General features: G+C 54.1%; 1 protein-coding gene across 1 annotated transcript; it reads left to right on the top strand.

Annotated features, from left to right (window-relative positions):
• The first annotated feature begins 1618 nt into the window (after window positions 1-1618).
• LOC120393494 (polycomb protein SCMH1-like) lies at window positions 1619-21209 on the top strand. Its single transcript, XM_039518083.1, has 5 exons — window positions 1619-1635; window positions 3612-3743; window positions 7583-7786; window positions 16662-16804; window positions 20514-21209. The coding sequence occupies exons 3-5, from the start codon at window positions 7642-7644 to the stop codon at window positions 20637-20639; spliced, it is 414 nt and encodes a 137-aa protein (XP_039374017.1). The 5' UTR covers window positions 1619-1635; window positions 3612-3743; window positions 7583-7641; the 3' UTR covers window positions 20640-21209.
• The last annotated feature ends 6 nt before the right edge of the window (window positions 21210-21215 follow it).

Below are 21215 nucleotides of genomic sequence, written 5' to 3'. Positions count from 1 at the left end.
CTCATGTTGGTACGATGCCACTGCAGCTCAGGTTCCTCGCAGGATGAGAATGGGCCCTTCCCGAGACATCTGAAGTTCTGCCTCCAGTGCTGGGCACCTCAGGCCAGGATCATTACCCTTCCCCCCCAGCCAGAGCTGGCATCCCAAACCCAGAAACAGCGTCCTGTAGGGCGAAACTACTCCAGAAAAACATTAGCCAAAATTAGCTGCTCAGTTTCATCCTGCTCTACCAAAAATAGCTCAGCAGCACGACAGCTTCCCAGATGTGTGATCACAAATACATGTGTGGCAGCCTGGACCGCAGTACACAACTGTGTTCCTTCCATGCTGGCTGACAGCAGTTTGAAAATGGCACTGACTTGCAAAAGACAGATGACTCCTGGGATGTGATGAGAGGAATCATGGGAATTTGCTGCTCTGACCCCAAGACTCAGAGTTCCAGTGCTTTATGGTAGATAACCCACAATGTACCATGAGAAGAATCCCAGAATGCACAGAGCCCAGCAGCGGGACAGGACCATGAAATACCCACTTAGAACACTGAGCACCTCTTGTGAAAAGAGTAAATGCCACGTGTACCCTTGGATTCAAAGAAAGTAAGTAAAAGCTGGCCATGTGCACACGATTACTTCAGAATAGTTATTCCGCAACTGGTAGTGCACACAAATCTGATCCACCAAACTCCACCATGCAGACAAGCCCGAAGTCATTTCCTTCTGACATCCTACCACTGGCTCCCCCTCTCACACACACAAAAGCTTCTTGTAAAATTTACAAGCTGCTACATTTCCTCCTTGGGATCCTTGACGGGGACCCGAGCCATGGGCCAGAGAGTGCACAGAGAGAACCAGTTAGTCCTAAGGCCTCCCTTTTCTCTTTCTTGCCCAGTGTTTAGGTGGACAATGTGACACCACCCAACAGATGTCTTAAAAGAGAACGTTCCCCTTGGCAGCTCTCCTGGCCGCAGCTGAGGGGGCACAGCATTAGTGAACCAAAGCACAGGTTTCACCCTCCAGCTGTGAGGTTGCACTCCAGACTCTCCAAAGATTGCCAGAGTCCTCCAGGAGTGGGTGAGGGGTGGAGCTTTTGTTGTTTTTCTCTTTCTCTTTCACTCACTCACTCACACACACACAAGTCCCTTCCCTGACCCACTTTTTTTGGAAGTACTTTGAGGTCATATTTATCCACCACTCAAGAGCAGGAAGCACAGACCCTGTCCTTGCATGCCCTTCAGTTCACCTATAAAGATAAGCTTTCAGGCACAATAGCCACACCTGATGCTTGGTGCAGCAGGCTAGTTCTGGCCTGTCCCAAAGAGGAGAGTTCCCCAGCATTAAGCCAGGGGAAAGCAGTGGCTTTTGTTTGCTTTAGTTAGCCAGGTGAGGTGGAGGTACAGGAGCTGGCTGTGCAGCCTGGGAGTTTATGTCTTAGGCTATGTTTGTTTCTCTCCAGCCGTGTTTGATCGGGAACAGCACACTCTGAATCTGCCGGCAGTAAACAGCATCACCACGTCCTCCGCTTCTTGGAGAAACTCTGCCACAACCTGCGCAGCGACAACCTCTTTGGGAACCAGCCTTTCACTCTGAACCATATGCAACACTCCCACGCTGCACAGCCACGACAGGTACCTACCAGGTAGGAGCTGGGGCTGGGGGTGGGCTTTCTGGTGTCCCTCGAAGCACCATGTCCTAACCAGACTTTACCCTTCAGCTAAGAGATGGCAGTGGTGCGGACGGCAGAGTCCTGTTTGGGGGTTCACTGCATGACGTCTACTGTCACTCACACCTGTAGGATCCCCGATGCTGCACTTTCTGCCTGTGCTACTTGATTTCCATTTGTGCCAACAGATCTCCACTCATCTGTCTCACCCTCTCTGCATCACTCATTCCCTGCGTGGCTAATCTGAGAAATGTAACCTGATCTAGGTTACTGATCCATTTAGGAATTAGGGTGAGAGACTTTTTGTGTAGAGAACAGAAAGGTGATCCCATGAAGTAGGTAAATGGAAAATTTAGCTAAGTCGTACCTAAGTAATTTCTGTCGTGGCTGTGACTCTTGTCCCAACAGAAAGAACACGCTTGGTGCCAGCAAGAAAGCTCAGTTTACACCTCGGGACAGGGAGCCACACTGCTGGCATATTGTGCATGGCTGGATTGTGGTTCTCTTGGCATGGCTGATGCTCTCACTGTCTGATGCCACACATCCTGGGCATGTTGGCTCATGCCACTGTGCAACAGAGACTAGGGGTACGTCTTCACTACCTGCCATATCGGCGGGTAGCAATCGATTTCTCGGAGTTCGATATATCGCGTCTCATCTAGACGCGATATATCGAACTCCGAACGCGCTCCCGTCGACTCCGGAACTCCACCACCGCGAACGGCGGTGGCGGAGTCGACGGGGGAGCCGCGGACGTTGATCCCGCGCCGTGAGGACGGGTAAGTAATTCGAACTAAGGTACTTCGACTTTAGCTACGCTATTCGCGTAGCTGAAGTTGCGTACCTTACATCGAACCCCCCCCCCAGTGTAGACCAGGCCTAGGTTGCAATATAGCTCTGCAATTATAGTGCTACAAGGTAGACTGCCAAGAGGACAAATAGTGTCCCAGCAAGGACTAAGTGGTGACACCCCACAATGCAGGAGGGACAGACTGCCATGCAAGAGCCCATGGCAGGCTGCTGGAATCCTGTAGCGGGGATGGGAGAGGAAATCCCTCTCAAGCTCTTTATCTCAAATTCGATAAAGGTTCCAGGGCTAAGGGGTCATCCTGTCCCTTTGCTCCACCGCTCCAAAATGGGTGAGTGACTAGCTTAGCAAAAGTGAAGGTAGCCCAGGGTTCATGCTGGAAACCAGCTACTGTTGGCTAGTGGCTGGGAACTAGGAATCTCCAGTGTGCATACATCCTGGGGGGAAATACAACCCAAATCACAAGTAAGTGCAGGCTGGAAACACTTGGGAAGCAGCAGCTTTTCAGGAAACCAAGAGGTCGTTGTGGGCAGTAAAGTGGATCTGAGCTTGCCGTGTGAAATGTTGCAAAAAATCAGATACAAATCTGGAGGCATCTCATCACAGATCATCCTGTTAGATGGCCCTCTGAGACTGTTCCTGGCAGGCTGCGTACAGTGCAAGGACCTTAGTATTCAAAAATTGGAGCCATGTTGGAGGGAAGGGCTTTTGGAGAAGAGCAGCAGTGCTGGTGAGAGAGCTGGAGGGATAGGTCTGCAGAACTCCGGGTATAACTGGGCCAAATAATGACTAAGGGATAGAGAATTTCCTAATTGTCTAAAGCCTGCATGTCTGTAAAGGCTGCACAGACTGGAGGGAAGGGATGGTTTGGGGTGAATTGAGATGTATAACTAGGAGAAACGGCATGAAATTAATTGAAGGAGATAGAATGGCTACAGCACCTAATAGTTTTGTGCCATCACCAATAGCTCTGATTTTCAAAATGTTGCAAAATGAAAATTAAATTCGAAGCCATCAAGATCCAGGTGGCTCCCAGAGGTTTGCCAGGCCAATGTGAGGTTGGACATGGGTCATAAATGATCCAGGCAGGACTGAATTTCCCAGGAAGTCTCCATTCCTAAGTAGGGCTTGTTCTCTTTTATAGACAGAAGCAGTTCATTAGACGGCACTCTGCAGGGACCAGGCCGAGGTACAAAGCGATACTCCCAAGATTCCCCTCCATACAGCGCTCCTCTCTCCCCCAAGTTACCAAAGAATGACCGTCACCCTTTGGAAGGTGAGCACAGCATCGCTTCCCAAACCTGGCTCTTTATAGTTACTCTTAACCAGTGTAGCATGATTGGATTTACAATGCCAAATTAACCCTGGGTCCAGCAAGTCTGGTTTTCAGACTCTAGCAGGGGCCAGTGCCTAAGGCTTCATAGGAAGATGAAGAAAATACAGTACACCCCAAGCCAGTTGCATGGAGCAACTCTTTATGAACCCGGCTTTGATCATCTTGTGCCATGAAGCATGAGACTTGACTATCCTTATTTTAGTCTCTATTATTGTTATATGTTGTTAATGGTCATAACATTATCCAGGCATTCTTAATCAATCCAGCCACTGTATTGTACTCCATGACCACCTGCTGTAGTGAGTGCCACAGGTCGACTCTGTGCTAGAGGGAACCTGCTTCCCTTTTCCAGCCATTTTCCCCCCAATATCCTATCCGGTCCCTCAGTCAGCACCAATTAGAGCATGAGAGCTCTACCAGGATTTACCTGAAAGAGCAGCATCCATGAAACCAGCTAAGTAAACCCACCTGCCCAAACCTCTTGGCTCTCGGAGATTTTCTTTCAACTTCTAAACTGCCAGTCACATGAATACTGGGGAGGATGTGCTCGGCCACATGACCAAATGTAGCTGGATGAAAGCCCTTTCTGGCATTTGGTCCATCAGCCTGTGTGCACACGGGAGATATTTCCAGAGGGCTGATGTAGTTGGAAGCTTTCTCTGCCTAAGGATTTGAGCTGAAAGATCCAGGACTGTAGAGCTTTCTCTGGCAGTCTTTGTGTAATGGAGTAAATATGTTTTAAGCATCCTGTAGCCTTTAGACTAATAGATATGCAGTGCGAATGGCCTTGATGTAAGGATGCAGACTACATTAGCCAGGAATGAGTGTGAGCATCAGTTGCTCTGTTTAAATCCCTGTGTTCAGTAAACATTAGGAATAAAATCCGTGTCTTGGATCACAGTGAGAATCTGTGCAGGCCATTTTCAGAGGCGAATGGGATTTTCTTGCACAGTTCACTGGTCTGTAAGATTGCCTCTGGCCAACAGGTTTCCCAGGGAATAGAAATGAAAGTCACTTTCCTTTCACTCGCTTAACCCTAGACCAGCTCAAGGCTATTGCTTCATCCAAAGCCTCAGCGCTCAGACTGCCGTGCAGTGTGGGGTCCAGAAACACCCCAGTGATGGGAACGGTTAGGATGTAAGGCATCAGGGGGTTCAGTCAGCAGAGTAACAGTCTAGAAATAACTAGCAGCTAATCTGCCCTTCCAGCAGTGGGTTCTCCAGCTACAAGAGGGGAAACCCTTGCCTGCGCTGCCAAGAGAATGCTTGCTGGGGAGGGTTTCCAGTGCTGAATGCAGTTTGGCCCTAACCTCAGTGCTTAAGTGGTGCTAATGCAGTTTGATTTGGGGCTAGGCTTGCAGCTGAACTGCCATCAGCCCTAGCTCGGTTTGTAGTGTCCACAAGGCCTCAGACAAGCCTGCAGTGTCACTGTTCGAATGGCTCCTCTTTGTTCATTGCACAGGAAATTTGTTTTTCCAACTTTCTTCTTTAAAAAACGGTTCATTTAATTCATTCAGAGAGAAAACAGCCTTCGTAATAGGTTTACATTAAAAGACATTAGCATTTGTCATGTATGGTGCAAGATGCAGCAGAGTCCAGGTGTTCCACTTTACCTACATGGGGGTCACGTTTGTCATGCGTTGGCAGGTTTGAAAGCTGGGAATTGTGACTGAATGCTGTGCTCCCAGTGTCACTTTGAGCACCTCCTGCCTATCAGGGTGGAGGCTTTGGCATGTTTGGAGAATTTGCGATCCTTCTTCAAAGAGCAGCTTGAATTCTGTGCCGGGACAAATGCATTTGATTCCCCTATGCCAGCATTTTTTGTTTGTTTTTTGTTTGTTTGTTTTGTTTTGTTTGGAGGGGGGTGGAGGGTTGAGTAGCCACTCAAATAACTCAGAACTGTTGTAAGAGTCTCTTTGCTGGCCCTGGGAAAAGTTGCTCTTGTGGCCAGTATGGGAAGAGTGTCTTGTGATGGCTGCATAGCATAACCTGTGGTACAAAAGCAATGCACCTTGGTCCATTAACCGCTTTCTTCTCTTGCAGTTAGACTTAGCAGGTCCTTCACAAAGAGTTGTCTGGAATGGTTCCCTAGGGCTCTGGGCTGGCGGAGCTGACTTTGTCGTGTAGCGGCCATGCATTCATTAACAGAATCTATCCTGACGGTTCAAGACTCTTGCACAAAACATGCACAGTAACGTGCACAGCAGAGGAGAGTATCCCAGGGCATTAGATGCACTTGCTTAAGCTGTAAATCATCCCTACGAACATCATATAAACCATCCAGATCATACAGCCCAGCTTCCCCACATCTCGTCCCCAGCCTTCCCCCATCGCCTGGGGAAAAGGGGAACCTAGCAGGTGCCCCAGAGGTCAGTAAATCCTGGCTCAAGTTGAGCTGGAGAGAAAGTGAATTCCAATCCTGTGGGCCTGCATCGAGAGTACCCTGCTGCCCGCTGCCTCCCTCTCACTGGCACCAGGGGAGCGGTAGTGTGAGGGCGTCCATTGATCACAGCTGCAAAGGCCTCGCTGAAGCTCAGCAGCCATGTTACTAGCTGCAGTAACGTTCCATCCCTGCTAAGGCCCCAGCTGCATGGCAGGGCCTCCCCGCCTCTATTTGCTAGACCCTCGGGGAAGTCTTATTTTCAGTGGGGAGAACTTCAGCCTGTTGGGCACGTTACTGAGCCCAGTTCTGTATATGCATAGAGCCCTCCTGGCAGGTGGGAAGGGACAGTGGCTGATAGTTAATGGCATCTTGGTGCTGGAGCCAGCCTGACAGCGGCAGTGACAACGGCGCGTGTCGTTATTAGAACGAACCCTGGTGGTTGATGAAGAGAGCTGGGTGCTGCCTGTGTCTGGGGAAAGCCTGTGCCAGTGTCCATAAAAGGCCTGTGTCAACAATTAGAAAACCTGAGCAAAGCCAGTCAGCTGGGCCCGTCCCTTGAGGGTTAGTGCCTGCAGCAAGGGAATGACCCAGAATGGGCTCAGCCCAGTCCTGTGGTTCTGGGTCCCAAGCCAACACCTCCCTCCACTCAGAGAGCTGTTCTTAGAACAAGGGCTTAGGGGCCAGCAGTAAGGATAAGCACAGCAGGCAAGGCTTATGTCCCATATGGGCTCTGCAAGCCACCGCCAGTTCTGTCTTCCTCTCAAGCAGTAGAACCTGTGTGTGTGTGTGCGTGTGTGTGTGTAGAACGGGGGAGGGAGGGGTGTCAATTCACTCCCTGGCCCAATTCCCCCACCCAACAGGGGGCTGAGATGGTGCTCGGTTCGGGAGGGAGGGTTCACATTAGTGGATGATAGCAAGGTATGGGGGAGGGCAGGAAAGAACAAATGCCTTTAACCCAGATTGTCCCAGAGCTCCTGTTCTCACTGGTGGAATTGTGAGCCAGAGAAGGAATTCCCCTTCTGCGTGGATTTAGGGAACATTTCCAAATCTTACTCAGAACAGGCGACTTTCCACCCTTGTCTGCCACTGGCAGTCAAAGGAAGGAGCTCATGGAAGCAGCAGGAGGATGAGTGTGCAGGGTGGGACTGGTGTTGTTGCTACAAAAGGAACAGGTAGTGCACATCTTTGTATGGACCATAACTGCAGCTAACTGACGCTCAGGAGCAGCAGGACTGAAACTTGCTAGACAAACACCCCGTTGCAGCACTTGGTAAATGACCCCTTTCTGTCTGATTTCTCCAGCACACTGTACAAGGAATGCTGCTGTTACTGTATAGAATTGTAACTGTGTACTGCATACCCCGTATTGGTTCTGACTGCAGCTCGGTGTCTTACAGGTGAAACCTTTGTTCTGGGAGACGGCCTCCCAGGTCCCCTGGAACCTCGCCTGGACCCAATGGACTCTGCCTTGAACTCTGTCAACTCATCCAGCCCCAGCAGGAACTGCAGAGACTATCGCTTGCAGGGATACAGGCATCTGCACCAGCCCTCTAGCCTCACTCAGGGCAATGCTTCTGCCTTGCGTAGGCTTAGCTCTGGGGGTAAGTCGTCCGTCCAAGGCTCTTCGTTTGGCAATATGGAGCTTGGCTGGCTCCGGTTACAGCTTTCTAATGCCAGCAAGTACCCAAGACTGACCTCTCCATTGTCAGTTAAACAGACAGTTTGTTAGACATACGTTCTAGAGATGGATGGTACGTTGGTGGGTGGAGTTGTGGGTGGACAGTCAGGGAACGGCTTGGTGGCTGAATAGGGATGTGGAGATCAGTGGCTGAATGGGTAGAAATGATGAGCTAGGTGTTGATGAATAGGTTGGGGTGTGTAAGTTGAAGCAGTTGAGATGGTGAATCGATTGCTGAATGGATGGGGATTTGAGAGGTGATAGCTGAATGGATTGGAAGCAGCTAGAGTGAGGAGAACTGACTAGCTGAGTTATGAATGAGAACATGCGGGGTGGATGTGTGGGCAGATGGGGTGCATATTGGCCAGCTGATGAATGGATGAGGTGAACCTAGTTGGGTGGGTGCTTGCCGATCACTAGTGACACATCAGTTATATTGTGATATATATAAAATAACCGGTGTGTAGGACAGGTGCAGCGAAGCTGCTAAATGCAGTAAATCCGCATGTGTGCCAAATCCATCTGTTCGTAATAAAATGATGTGTGATTGTGTGCACAACATCACCAAGGCTGTGAGGGTTAAAACCAGCAACAATACTGCACACTTAGGAGTTGGGTCCCCTTCTCCATGGCGTTGTGCACAACTAACACCGACACCCGAGAGTCGAGATGCTGCGGGTCTCTGTGGATGACAGCTCCTCGTGAGACAGGCATGGCAGTTGAAGCACTAGAAGGGAGCAGAGCGCACAGAGGGGCTGCAGCTCAGTGGAGAATTGGGTGCAGCATGTACAAACAGAGACTCTGTTAACGGCATGTTACGGTTGCACAATTCAGTGCTCAGGAGACAGGAAATGAGAGCTGGACATTCAGCCTTCAGTCTGCCTGTGTGTATGTTATAACACAGGCTTTACTTATAGGGAAACATTTTTTTAATTAGCTTCATATGTGCCATTAAGATAAGCAGTGATCATATTTAACAGCTGCATTGTAATGCATATGCTCAAGAGGATAGAGCTACAGTATCGCGTTTACCCTTTTCTTGGCATGTCCTGACCCTTGAGTGCTTACCCATGGAAGCTTTAGTTGCTTTAACATATTTTTTGTATTTCTTTGATTATTTTTAATAAATGAAAAGACCCCAGTTCTCTAATGGGTGCCAGTTGGCAAAGGCCAGCTTGACAAACCGTGGGCTTCGTGGGCATTTGAAGGGTCACTAATGTCTGTAGGTGTTGCATTGCCAGACCTGGGCACGTAGTTTCTCTTAGAAATGTGCGGTTCAAGGGCTCCTTTACAATCAGGGCCGGCTCCAGGCACCGGCATTCCAAGCTGGTGCTTGGGGCGGCATTCTGCAAGGGGCGTCAGTCCCTGTTGTTTTGCCCCCAAGCAGCGCGCCGAATTGCCGCCACAGACGGGGCAGTCCATGTGCCCTTAGGGCGGCAGGCGCGTTTCCGCAGTGGCGGCACGTCGGGGACGTCATATATTTTTAGCAGTCTGGGGCGGCTTCAGCGAAACCTAGAAGCTGCAGCGGTGCCGCCGCTGCGGAAACGCGCCTGCCGCCTAAGGGCACACGGACTGCCCGCCGGGCGGCAATTCGGTGCGCTGCTTGGGGCAACGAAAACTCTAGAGCCGGTCCTGTTTACAATGCACAAACTCCTCCCCCCTGCCTGCTGTGCCGCTCCCTTCTTGTCCCTCAAAACTGGAACTTTTCTCTCCATTTAATTGAAAACATTGTCAGTTTAAATTTGGCAAAAATAATGTCTGCACATTCCAAATAACCCCTCAATGTAGTGGGAGAAACAAGGAGGCTGAATTGCTGGAGCAGAGCGTAGTAAGAGGCAGCAATGAAGCAGGCTCCAACGGCTGATGCTTTGCCAGTCCTCCCCATGGCGGACAGGTGCACATTGTCTCTCTCAGTGCCCACCTCCTAGTGGGGTGAAAAATCTGCTTTACTTGCCCAGGGAACCACTTTCAAACATTTGTTAGTCTGTAAAACCAAACCAAAGTTTTCTGACTTAGCAAGTGCAGTCAGTGAGCAACAGGGCCAGGCCAGGGGTCAGACTTCTCCTCTTTTTGCCACAGCTCTGTTCAGCTCTTTAGAGAAAAGCTATTCCCTTCACTCACCCATAGCTCAGAAACAGCACAAGGGATCTTGGGGAGCTGTGCAGAACTCTTTACCTACCAAGGAGGAGCTGAGTGCTCCCTGCAAAGGCTGGTGGTGGTTAGCTTACAGCAGCACACTATGGTAATGAGGATGTGGAGGTAAATATTACCACATCCGAGGTAGAAGCCAAACTCAAACAGCTTAATGGGATGAAATCGGGGGACCCAGATAATCTTCATCCAAGAATATTAAAGGAACTGGCACATGAAATTGCAAGCCCATTAGCAAGATTTTTTAATGAATCAGTAAACTCAGGGGTTGTACCGTACGACTGGAGAATTGCTAACGTAGTTCCTATTTTTAAGAAAGGGAAAAAAGGTGATCCAAGTAACTATAGGCCTGTTAGTTTGACATCTGTAGTATGCAAGGTCTTGGAAAAAATTTTGAAGGAGAAAGTAGTTAAGGACATTGAGGTCAATGGTAAATGAGACAAAATACAACATGGTTTTACAAAAGGTAGATTGTGCCAAACCAACCTGATCTCCTTCTTTGAGAAGGTAACACATTTTTTAGAGAAAGGAAACGCAGTGGTTCTAATTTACCTCAATTTCAGTAAGGCATTTGATACAGTTCCACATGGGGAATTATTAGTTAAATTAGAAAAGATGGGGATGAATATGAAAATTGAAAGATGGATAAGGAACTGGTTAAAGGGGAGACTACAATGGGTCGTACTGAAAGGTGAACTGTCAGGCTGGAAGGAGGTTACTAGTGGAGTTCCTCAGGGATCGGTTTTGGGTCCAATCTTATTTAATCTTTTTATTACTGACCTTGGCACAAAAAGTGGGAATGTGCTAATAAAGTTTGTGGATGACACAAAGCTGGGAGGTATCGCTAACACAGAGAAGGACCAGGATATCATACAGGAAGATCTGGATGACCTTGTAAACTGGAGTAATAGTAATAGGATGAAATTTAATAGTGAAAAGTGCAAGGTCATGCATTTAGGGATTAATAACAAGAATTTTGGTTATAAATTGGGGACACATCAGTTGGAAGTAACAGAGGAGGAGAAGGACCTTGGAGTATTGGTTGTTCACAGGATGACTATGAGCCGCCAATGTGATATGGCCGTTAAAAAAGCTAATGCGGTTTTAAGATGCATCAGGCCAGGTATTTCCAGTAGAGATAAGGAGGTGTTAGTACCGTTATACAAGGCACTGGTGAGACCTCATCTGGAATACTGTGTGCAGTTCTGATCTCCCATGTTTAAGAAGGATGAATTCAAACTGGAACAGATACAGAGAAGGGCTACTAGGATGATCCGAGGAATGGAAAACCTGTCTTATGAAAGGAGACTGAAAGAGCTTGGCTTGTTTAGCCTAACCAAAAGAAGGCTGAGGGGAGATATGATTGCTCTCTATAAATATATCGGAGAGGAATTATTTAAGCTTAGTACCAATGTGGACACAAGAACAAATGGATATAAACTGGACACTAGGAAGTTTAGACTTGAAATTAGACGAAGGTTTCTAACCATTAGAGGAGTGAAGTTCTGGAACAGCCTTCCAAGGGGAGTAGTGGGGCCAAAAGGCATATCTGGCTTCAAGACTAAGCTTGATAAGTTTATGGAGGGGACGGTATGATGGGATAGCCTAATTTTGGCAATTAATTGATCTTTGATTATTAGCAGGTAAATATGCCCAATGGTCTGTGATTGGATGTTAGATGGGGTGGGGTCTGAGTTACTCCAGAGAATTCTTTCCTGGGTGCTGGCTGGTGAGTCTTGCCCACATGCTCAGGGTTTAGCTGATCGCCATATTTGGGGTCGGGAAGGAATTTTCCTCCAGGGCAGATTGGCAGAGGCTCTGGAGGTTTTTCGCCTTCCTCTGCAACGTGGGGCATGAGTCACTTGCTGGAGGATTCTCTGCACCTTGAGGTCTTTAAACCACGATTCAAGGACTTCAGTAACTCAGACATAGGTTAGGGGTTTGTTACAGGAGTGGGTGGGTGAGATTCTGTGGCCTGCATTGTGCAGGAGTCAGACTACATGACCATAATGGTTCCTTCTGATCTTAAGTCTATGAGCCTATGAGACAGAGGTCCCCAAACTATGGTGTGCACACCCCCGGGGGGGGGGTGCAGAGGAACTTTTGAGGGGCATGGCTGGGCCCATGGTGAGCAGGAAGGGAGTGCCACCCAGCTCTGCTGGCCCCAGCTGCCAGGGTCCAGGCTGCCGGTGTCTCAGCTGCCGACCCCACCCTCAGCTGTGGCCCCAGTCTTGACCTCCTTACCCCATCTGTCTCCTCTTCCCCCCCACAAGCTGCAGCCTCAGCTTGGGGAGTGGAGGGGGTGTGGTAAGGGGGGCAAAAGGTATAAAGTTTGGGGACCACTGTGGTAGGAGCTTCCCAAACACCCAGAAAGTCCCTGCCCCAAAGAGCTCAAAGGACAAAGGAAGATGCTGGGTGCGGGAAGTGAGTATAACACAGGATTAGAGTGATCAGGCTAATGTTCACTGTCCTTGTTCTGCTTTTGTTTAACAAATGTGATACATTTGCCATCCTCCCTCTGTAATTCAGCCCCCTTTCCACCCCATCCCAGCAGTTCCCAGGGGCCTGGACTTGATAAGAAACGAGTGGATAAGTAAGCAGGGACAGAGTTTTGTGAGACACTGAAAGTAATTGCACAAGCTCTGAAGCTTATCCAGTCTAGAAGGGAGGCAGTCTCGGCGTTCAGGCTGGGGGTCAGAACGGTAGGCAAGGAGGGTGACCTCACCAGCTGGGCTGGATGAAGCAGAGTGAAGGTGTCTCTGATGACATGATGTCAGCAAAGAGGAAGTGCTCAGCAGTGTGATGAGCAGCAGAGCAGGCGAATGGGATGAGGGTGGAGCTGGGCCAACAGGAGGCTGTCAGAGCCCTTGGCAAGGACGGAATCCAGATTCCAGAATGGAGCTGCAGACAGCGGCTGTGAATGATGCACTGAATGAATTGGGAAGAGGAAGAAAAGGAAGGAGATGCGGTAGTAGTTGGAAACGCAGCTGGGCGCAAGGGACACCATGCTGAGCAGGGACTGTTGGGGCCGTGAGGGGAGGGCAGAAGAATCAGACGAGAGGCAGGAGGCGATATGGTCACAGGCACCTGGAGGGGGTTGGAGGAGTGGAGCCTGCAGCTCTAGGGAGAACTGGAGGGTGCTCTCTTGACCCTGCAAGAGAAAAGGGACAGCTCAGGACCTGGCAGGTGCGTTCTTAACATGGTGTCTGGCAATGGTTCAGAAAGGATGAGACACAAACCGGGGAGGGGGTAAATCAACCTTAACTCCCACCCCCGCCCACCCCCGCGCCGTGCTGTCCTCAGCCCTAATTCCCCCCCCACGCCCTGCTGCCCTCAGCCTTCGTCACACCCCCATCCACGCCAGCGCCCTGCTGCCATCAGCCCTAATTCAACACCCCCATCCGCCCCAGCGCCCTGCTGCCCTCGGCCTTCATCCCGCCCCCGTCCGCCCCAGTGCCCTGCTGCCCTCAGCCTTCATCCCGCCCCCGCGCCCTGCTGCCCTCAGCCCTAATTCCCCCCCGTCCACCCCCACGCCCTGCTGCCCTCAGCCTTCATCCCTCCCCCATCTGCCCCAGCGCCCTACTGCCCTCAGCCTTCATCCCGCCCCGTCCGCCCCACGCCCTGCTGCCTCAGCCTTCATCCCGCCCCGTCCGCCCCGTGCCCTGCTGCCCTCAGCCTTCATCCCGCCCGTCCGCCCCGTGCCCTGCTGCCCTCAGCCCTAATTCCCCCGTCCGCCAGCGCCCTGCTGCCCTCAGCCTTCATCCCGCCCTGTCCGCCCCACGCCCTGCTGCCCTCAGCCCTAATTCCCGCCCCGTCCACCCCAGCGCCCTGCTGCCTCAGCCTTCATCCCGCCCCGTCCTCCCAGCGCCCTGCTGCCTCAGCCTTCATCCGCCCCGTCCGCGCCAGCACCATGCCGTTCTCAGCCCTAATTCCCACCCCGTCCGCCCCAGTGCCCTGCCGCTCTCAGGCTTCATCCGCCCCGTCCTCCCCAGCGCCCTGCTGCCCTCTGCCTTCATCCCGCCCCCGTCCGCCCCAGTGCCCTGCTGCCCTCAGCCCTAATTCCCGCCCCGTCCACCCCAGCGCCCTGCTGCCTCAGCCTTCATCCTGCCCCCTGCTGCCTCAGCCTTCATCCCGCCCCGTCCGCCCCAGCGCCCTGCTGCCCTCAGCCTTCATCGCCCCCGCGCCAGCACCATGCCATTCTCAGCCTTCATCCCGCCCCCGTCCGCCCCAGTGCCCTGCCGCTCTCAGGCTTCATCCCGCCCCGTCCGCCCCAGCGCCTGCTGCCTCAGCCTTCATCCCGCCCCGTCCGCCCCGCGCCCTGCTGCCCTCAGCCTAATTCCCTGCCCCGTCCGCCCCAGCGCCCTGCTGCCCTCAGCCTTCATCCCGCCCCACGCCCTGCTGCCTCAGCCTTCATCCTGCCCCGACCGCCCCAGCGCCCTGCTGCCATCAGCCTTCATCCGCCCCGACCGCCCCAGCGCCCTGCTGCCATCAGCCTTCATCCCGCCCCGTCCGCCCCAGCGCCCTGCTGCCCTCAGCACTAATTCCCGCCCGCCCCGCCGCAGCGCCTGCTGCCCCCAGCCTAATTCCCCACCCCGTCCGCCCCAGCGCCCTGCTGCCCTGAGCCTAATTCCCGCCCCGTCCGCCGCAGCGCCCTGCTGCCCTCAGCCGTCATCCGGCCCCCGGCCTCCCCAGCGCCCTGCTGCCTCAGCCTTCATCCCGCCCCTTCTGCCTCAGCGCCCTGCTGCCCTCAGCCCTAATTCCCGCCCCATCCGCTCCAGCGCCTGCTGCCCCAGCCCTAATTCCCCACCCCGTCCACCCCAGCGCCCTGCTGCCCTCCGCCTTCATCCCGCCCCCGTCCGCCCCAGGGCCCTGCTGCCCGCAGCCGTCCTCCCCCCGCCGTCCGCCCCAGCGCCCTGCTGGCCTCAGCCTAATTCCCGCCCCGTCCGCCGCAGCGCCCTGCGGCCCTCCGCCTTCATCCTGCCCCCGTCCTCCCCCGCGCCCTGCTGCCCTCAGCCTACATCCCGCCCCCGTCCGCCCCAGCGCCCTGCTGCCCTCAGCCTTCATCCCGCCCCGTCCGCGCCAGCACCATGCCATTCTCAGCCTAATTCCCCACCCGTCCGCCCCAGTGCCCTGCCGCTCTCAGGCTTCATCCCGCCCCGTCCGCCCCAGCGCCCTGCTGCCTCAGCCTTCATCCCGCCCCGTCCGCCCCGCGCCCTGCTGCCTCAGCCTAATTCCCTGCCCCGTCCGCCCCAGCGCCCTGCTGCCCTCAGCCTTCATCCCGCCCCACGCCCTGCTGCCCTCAGCCTTCATCCTGCCCCGACCGCCCCAGCGCCCTGCTGCCATCAGCCTTCATCCGCCCCGACCGCCCCAGCGCCCTGCTGCCATCAGCCTTCATCCCGCCCCGTCCGCCCCAGCGCCCTGCTGCCCTCAGCACTAATTCCCCACCCCGTCCGCCGCAGCGCCTGCTGCCCCAGCCTAATTCCCCACCCCGTCCGCCCCAGCGCCTGCTGCCCTGAGCCTAATTCCCGCCCCGTCCGCCCCAGCGCCCTGCTGCCCTCAGCCTTCATCCCGCCCCTGTCCGCCCCAACGCCCTGCTGCCTCAGCCTTCATCCCGCCCCTTCTGCCTCAGCGCCCTGCTGCCCTCAGCCTAATTCCCGCCCCATCCGCTCCAGCGCCCTGCTGCCCTCAGCCCTAATTCCCACCCCGTCCACCCCAGCGCCCTGCTGCCCTCAGCCTTCATCCCGCCCCGTCCGCCCCAGCGCCCTGCTGCCTCAGCCTTCATCCGCCCCTTCTGCCTCAGCGCCCTGCTGCCCTCAGCCCTAATTCCCGCCCCATCCGCTCCAGCGCCCTGCTGCCTTAGTCTTCATCCCGCCCCGTCCGCCCCAGTGCCCTGCTGCCCCCAGCCTAATTCCCCCGTCCGCCCCAGCGCCTGCTGCCCTCAGCCTTCATCCCGCCCGTCCGCCCCAGCGCCCTGCTGCCTCAGCCTTCATCCGCCCCGTCCGCGCCAGCACCATGCTGTTCTCAGCCCTAATTCCCCACCCCGTCCGCCCCAGTGCCCTGCCGCCCTTAGCCTTCATCCCTCCCCCGTCCGCCCCCGCGCCCTGCTGCCCTCAGCCTTCATCCCGCCCCCGTCCGCGCCAGCACCCTGCTGTTCTCAGCCATCATCCCACCCCCGTCCGCCCCAGCGCCCTGCTGCCCTCAGCCTTCAACCCGCCCCGCCCGCCCGCGCCCTGCTGCCTCAGTCTTCATCCCCCTGTCCGTCCCCGCGCCCTGCTGCCCGCAGCCCTAATTCCCCGCCCCCGTCCACCCCAGCGCCCTGCTGCCCTCAGCCTTCATCCCGCCCCCGTCCGCCCCAGTGCCCTGCTGCCCTCAGCCTTCATCCCGCCTCCGTCCGCCCCAGCGCCCTGCTGCCCTCAGCCTTCATCCCGCCCCCGTCCGCCCCAGCGCCCTGCTGCCCTCAGCCTTCATCCCACCCCCGTCCATGCTACCACACTGCTGTCCTCAGCCCTAGCTCCCAGCCCATGTCTATTTCAGCACTGTGCTGATCTCCACCCTTGCACCCCAGCACTATCCTCACCAGCACTGTGCTGACATCGGCCAGAATGCTGATGCTCTAACTGTTTCTCTCTCATTGTCTCACTCTTCAGGGTCTGATAGATACCTAGGACTTAGAGACACCTCCCGGCTGAACAGCCGAGACCCCACTTCCTGGACAGTGGAGGACGTGATGCATTTCGTACGAGAAGCTGACCCACAGCTGGGACCCCACGCTGATCTCTTTCGAAAACACGTAAATATATCTGTGTGTATGTCCAGCTGGAGGGCCGGATACTCCCGGTGTAAATCAGGGTGCTCCAGTGACGCTAACTCTCACAGTCATAGAGATGGAGGCAGAAAAGCCCAGTTAGATGCTGATGTCCAGCTCTCTGGCCAGTGCAGGGTCACCTCCAATGTACCTTTACTAGGGCTGTGTTTGGAGAGATCTAACCTAGCCTTGCCCCGGTGAGAGGTGGCATCATTTCCTCAAGTGATGTAAACATCTGTGTGTATCTTCTGAGAGACAGGGCAGAGCATTGAGAAGCTCTCCAAGGCTGTGAACCTGGGCAGGCATTCCAGCTCTCAGCTGGGATCGGACCCAGAGTCTTCAGCACCGAAAAAGCCTGTGCCACATATTATTTACTCCCTTTAATGAAATAATGGTCACTCCTGGAACCTTGAAATGCACCTCCCCTGCAGGGAAATGTCTCCTTCATGGTGAATCCCATTGAATGACAGCAAATTGCTGGTCAAAAGACCCTTCCTCCCCCACAGGACAGGTTTGTGTGTCTTTGTGTAGCTCTGTTAAATGTAAAACCCTGCAGTAATTCAGTAATATGGTTAAAATTACAACAAGGGTGGAAACCCCAGCCCTAAGGTTCCAGCAGGCACTTTGTTACTTTCTACTATCCTTTCACATCCTAAATGGTAATGCAGGTGCAGCCAGAAAAACAAGACAAGACCGTGCTGCGTGCACCTGAACCTGGGAGGTGCTGAGCACCTGGCCGTGTTCCAGCAGAGCATTTAAGCACATGCTGAATTCCAAGTGGTGCTACTCAGATGCTTACGTGCTCTCCGGGAATGGGGCTGGAATCCCCAGCAGGCCTTACGCTCCCTGAGGGCAGGTTGCAGCTTCAGGTTGAAAGTTGCATGTCCTGACTGCTGGTGACTTTCTTAAATTTCGTGATCTCGTCCGTTTGAGGAGGCATGTTGGCAGCTGCTGCTGCTTGGTGGGAGACACTTCTATCAGTTGACAGTACAGATGGCTCTGAAATGGGAAGATACTTCTCAAATTATATGAGAAGAGTGCCTGGTGCTTTACCAAGAGTTAACGCCACAGGCGCTGGGTCTACAGTTCTGAGAAATGTTTTCATGACAAAAAAAAGTGACTATTTGCAGGATAGTGCAGATTGGACCGAAAGTTTCAGAGCCCTCAAATCACAGTAGCTGTTGGTTGGGTTTAGGTTGAGTGGTTGTTTGTTAGAGGATTTTTGTGTGTGTGTTTCAGTGAGGCATCTAAAATCTGCCCCCTGGAAACTGTCCCATTGACAGCCTCTTGTCCCTTCAGAGCTCGTGGCCTAGCCAGGCACAGAGAATGATGAGTGATGATGTCACAAGGTGGGGGCCAGTAATAAGTTGCTAAATTTAGCAGATGCCCACTGAGCGTGCTCAGAAGTGATTCTTCAGTCACTTGGAACCGGGTGTTCCCACCCTCTCGCGCTGAGGGAGGGTTTTGTCCAGCTCAGGTTTCACGCCTCAGGCACGTTTGACATGCATGGTGTGGGACTGGCTGACAATGTGGACTGTAGCCGGACTCTGCCTCCAGCGGGGGGAATCACAGGAAGTGAAGCTTGCTCAGCCTTTCCAGAAACCTGCCCCTGCCAGGCAGAGACCTGCTGCTGAGGGGGTTGAATGTTTGTTCCCTTAGGCTACAGCCTGAAATTAAAGGGGGAGACATTGATGTTTGTGTCTGGCCACCCTGGGGTGAGCTGACAGTTGTATCAGCTCACCCATGCTCAGCATTCAATGCAGGCAGCCCCTCAGCAGTGCTTTGAGCCTTAGGTCTCATGGAAGCAAGTAGTGATTCCGGTCAGCTCCTCTTCCCACTGGGAGAGCTTTGCCTGCTGCCCAGGAAGGGCTAGATCGGGGGAGGTGGGGGATAGTAAATAAACCCGAAACAAAGGAGAACAATTGTGGGGTTAAGGCACTGGACTGGGAGTCAGGAGGCCAAGGTTCAATTCCTGGCTGTGCCACAGATCCGCTGTGTGGCCTTAGGCAACTCCCCTGATCAGTCCATGCCTCTGTTTGCTCACTGCTGAACGGGGAGGGCAGCCTTTGGCTCCCGTGCATGGGGTGCAGGGAGGCTAAAGTGAGTGATGCTTGTAAGTGTGTGAAATGCTTGGGTGAAAGGCGCTACAAAAGTGCAGGTTAATGCAGTTAATAACCATGGGAAGTAAAGAACTCCAGCAGCATTGCACCCTGGCTGGCTCTGGCCTGTCTCTTGGACAGACCCACCTCAGAAGAACCCGGATTTTAAATCCCGTCTTTGGACAGACTTCTCTCCGAGTGAGGGACAGAGGGGGAATCTGAAGATGAAAACATCATTAGACAAAGCCCATAAAGTAATTCATTCTACTCCTCAAAATAGCACAAGCCCAAAGTGCTTGTGGGATGGAATTTGGTGTTGACACAAGCCAACATCCCTGTTCGGCTGTCTTGTGGGAGTCCTCAGAGTAGCTGTTTAATCAGTTTCATGATCACATTCACCTTTGTACTTTCAGAGTTCATTTTTGGGGGCATGTCGGCTTTCCCTGCTAACCCCCACTGCACGCTGCCAGCCCTTCCTCAGGAGTGAAGGGAAAAGGCAGAAACTTGGGGTTTAGCAGCCACTGCCCAGACCTGACAAGGCCCCAAGCATCCAGCATGTTACTTCCCTTTCCCCTGGCAGTCGCCCACCTGCGCGTGGCACCACAGCAATGGCTGACATGGAAGCGGGGTTCCGCCTGGGCGTGGCAGGAGGCACATTCTCTTTCCTGACTTCCTCCTACGCAGTAGTGGCTACAAGAGCCTTGTTTCTCGCTGGTTTCACAGAGACGTGAGGCTGCTCTTTGCAGGGACAAACCTGGGTATCTTTAGGAACAGCTGGAAACAAAGGGTGGGGGGGGGAGTCAGTATCATGTGGGCAGCCAGGTGGGTCTTTAACAGCCCCCATGGGCCACAGACCACAGCTTCGAGCTGCTCTAGTGCATGCCCCGAGAGCCCTCAAATACCCCCGGTCCCCCCTTATGAATGGAGCAAACCATCCCTGTTGTCTAACAGCCCCAGCCATGGCATGCATTGAGTGTCCTTGATCAGCCCCCGGGGGAGAGCTGAGAGGCAGCAGACAGAGGAAGATTTAGCAGCTGTGATTTCCTTGTGGGGCTGAGGATGAGGGGGGGAGACGGAGGGTGTCACTGCAAGGAATGTCCTGCTCTCTTGGACCCTGTCGTTCTTCTAAACGGCAGCCCCTCCCCACCAGGCAGTGCCACCGGAGCCAGCCTCACAGTAGGAATTACCTGCCCCCCGGTATGTCGGGTCATTCTCGCTGGGCCCAGGGCGGGCAGGTGGGAAGGATTCCTGCCCGTCGGAGTGGCTGGGCTGGGTTGGTGGGAGCTGCAGGGCAGTGAGTAGGGAGGGAAAGCCTTGGGAATGGCTGACACAGACGCTTGCTGGGCTGGCGTCAGTCGAGTGTTCCCATGGGGTTTATAAGAACCTAGTGAATTGTAGGGAAGGAAAACCTGCCCAGCCCTGGCGCCAGCGTCCTTTAGTGCCGCCCCCACGGTACTCTTGGGAGAGTGAGTTCCAGGGGTGCCCTGGCTAAGCCTGGCAGTGATTTGGGGCTAGTGATGGCGCCAGGCAGTGCCAGGTTTGCAGGGCAGAGCAGGCCTCGCTAATGCTGACCTTCTCTTGCTCCCTGGTGCCAGGAGATTGACGGCAAAGCCATGCTCCTGCTGCGGAGCGACATGATGATGAAGTACATGGGGCTGAAGCTGGGTCCGGCGCTGAAGCTCACCTACCACATCGACAAACTTAAGCAAGGCAAGTTCTGAGAGGACTGTTTGCGGGACAGCCCATGAGAATGCCGGGCTCCTGGCCACAGCCAGTCGCGCCCCCCTGCAGACTGGTACGCATGCATACACCGCCGGCAGACACGGCCCAGAAACGCCTGCAGATCACTACATGGATCCACCAACCCCCCCCCTCCACTGTCAGGAGCACAGTGGGCACGTGAAGGGAGACAGACAATTTGTTGGCTCCCCAGGGACCAAACAGAGCTTGACTCATGGACTTCCTGACGCAAACAGACGAACCCTTTCCGTGCTCCTGCGCTGACGCTCGACTGCAGAGCCCAGTCCCTCTGCACCCAAGGGGACGAAGACACGCTGTGTTTCGCAGAGTTCTTCAGCGCCCTGGGCTTCTGTGGTGCTGGATCCTTTCTCCTTTGTTCCCCTGCAGGAGTGCGACTCTCTCATGTCTTTCCTCTGCCCCGGTTCCCTTGTCTCTCCTGGCTGTCTGGTCCGGCCTAGCCTTGTTTCCTCGCTCTATATCAGATGGACAGCTCTGCTGCAGATGCTACGCTGCTGGCATTTTCCATGCCGCCATGCCAGGCTGGGCAGGACAGGCTG

This window comes from Mauremys reevesii, unplaced genomic scaffold (assembly GCF_016161935.1).
Source record: "Mauremys reevesii isolate NIE-2019 unplaced genomic scaffold, ASM1616193v1 Contig201, whole genome shotgun sequence".
Lineage (NCBI taxonomy): Eukaryota > Metazoa > Chordata > Testudines > Geoemydidae > Mauremys > Mauremys reevesii.
This window is presented reverse-complemented; position numbering and strand designations above follow the sequence as displayed.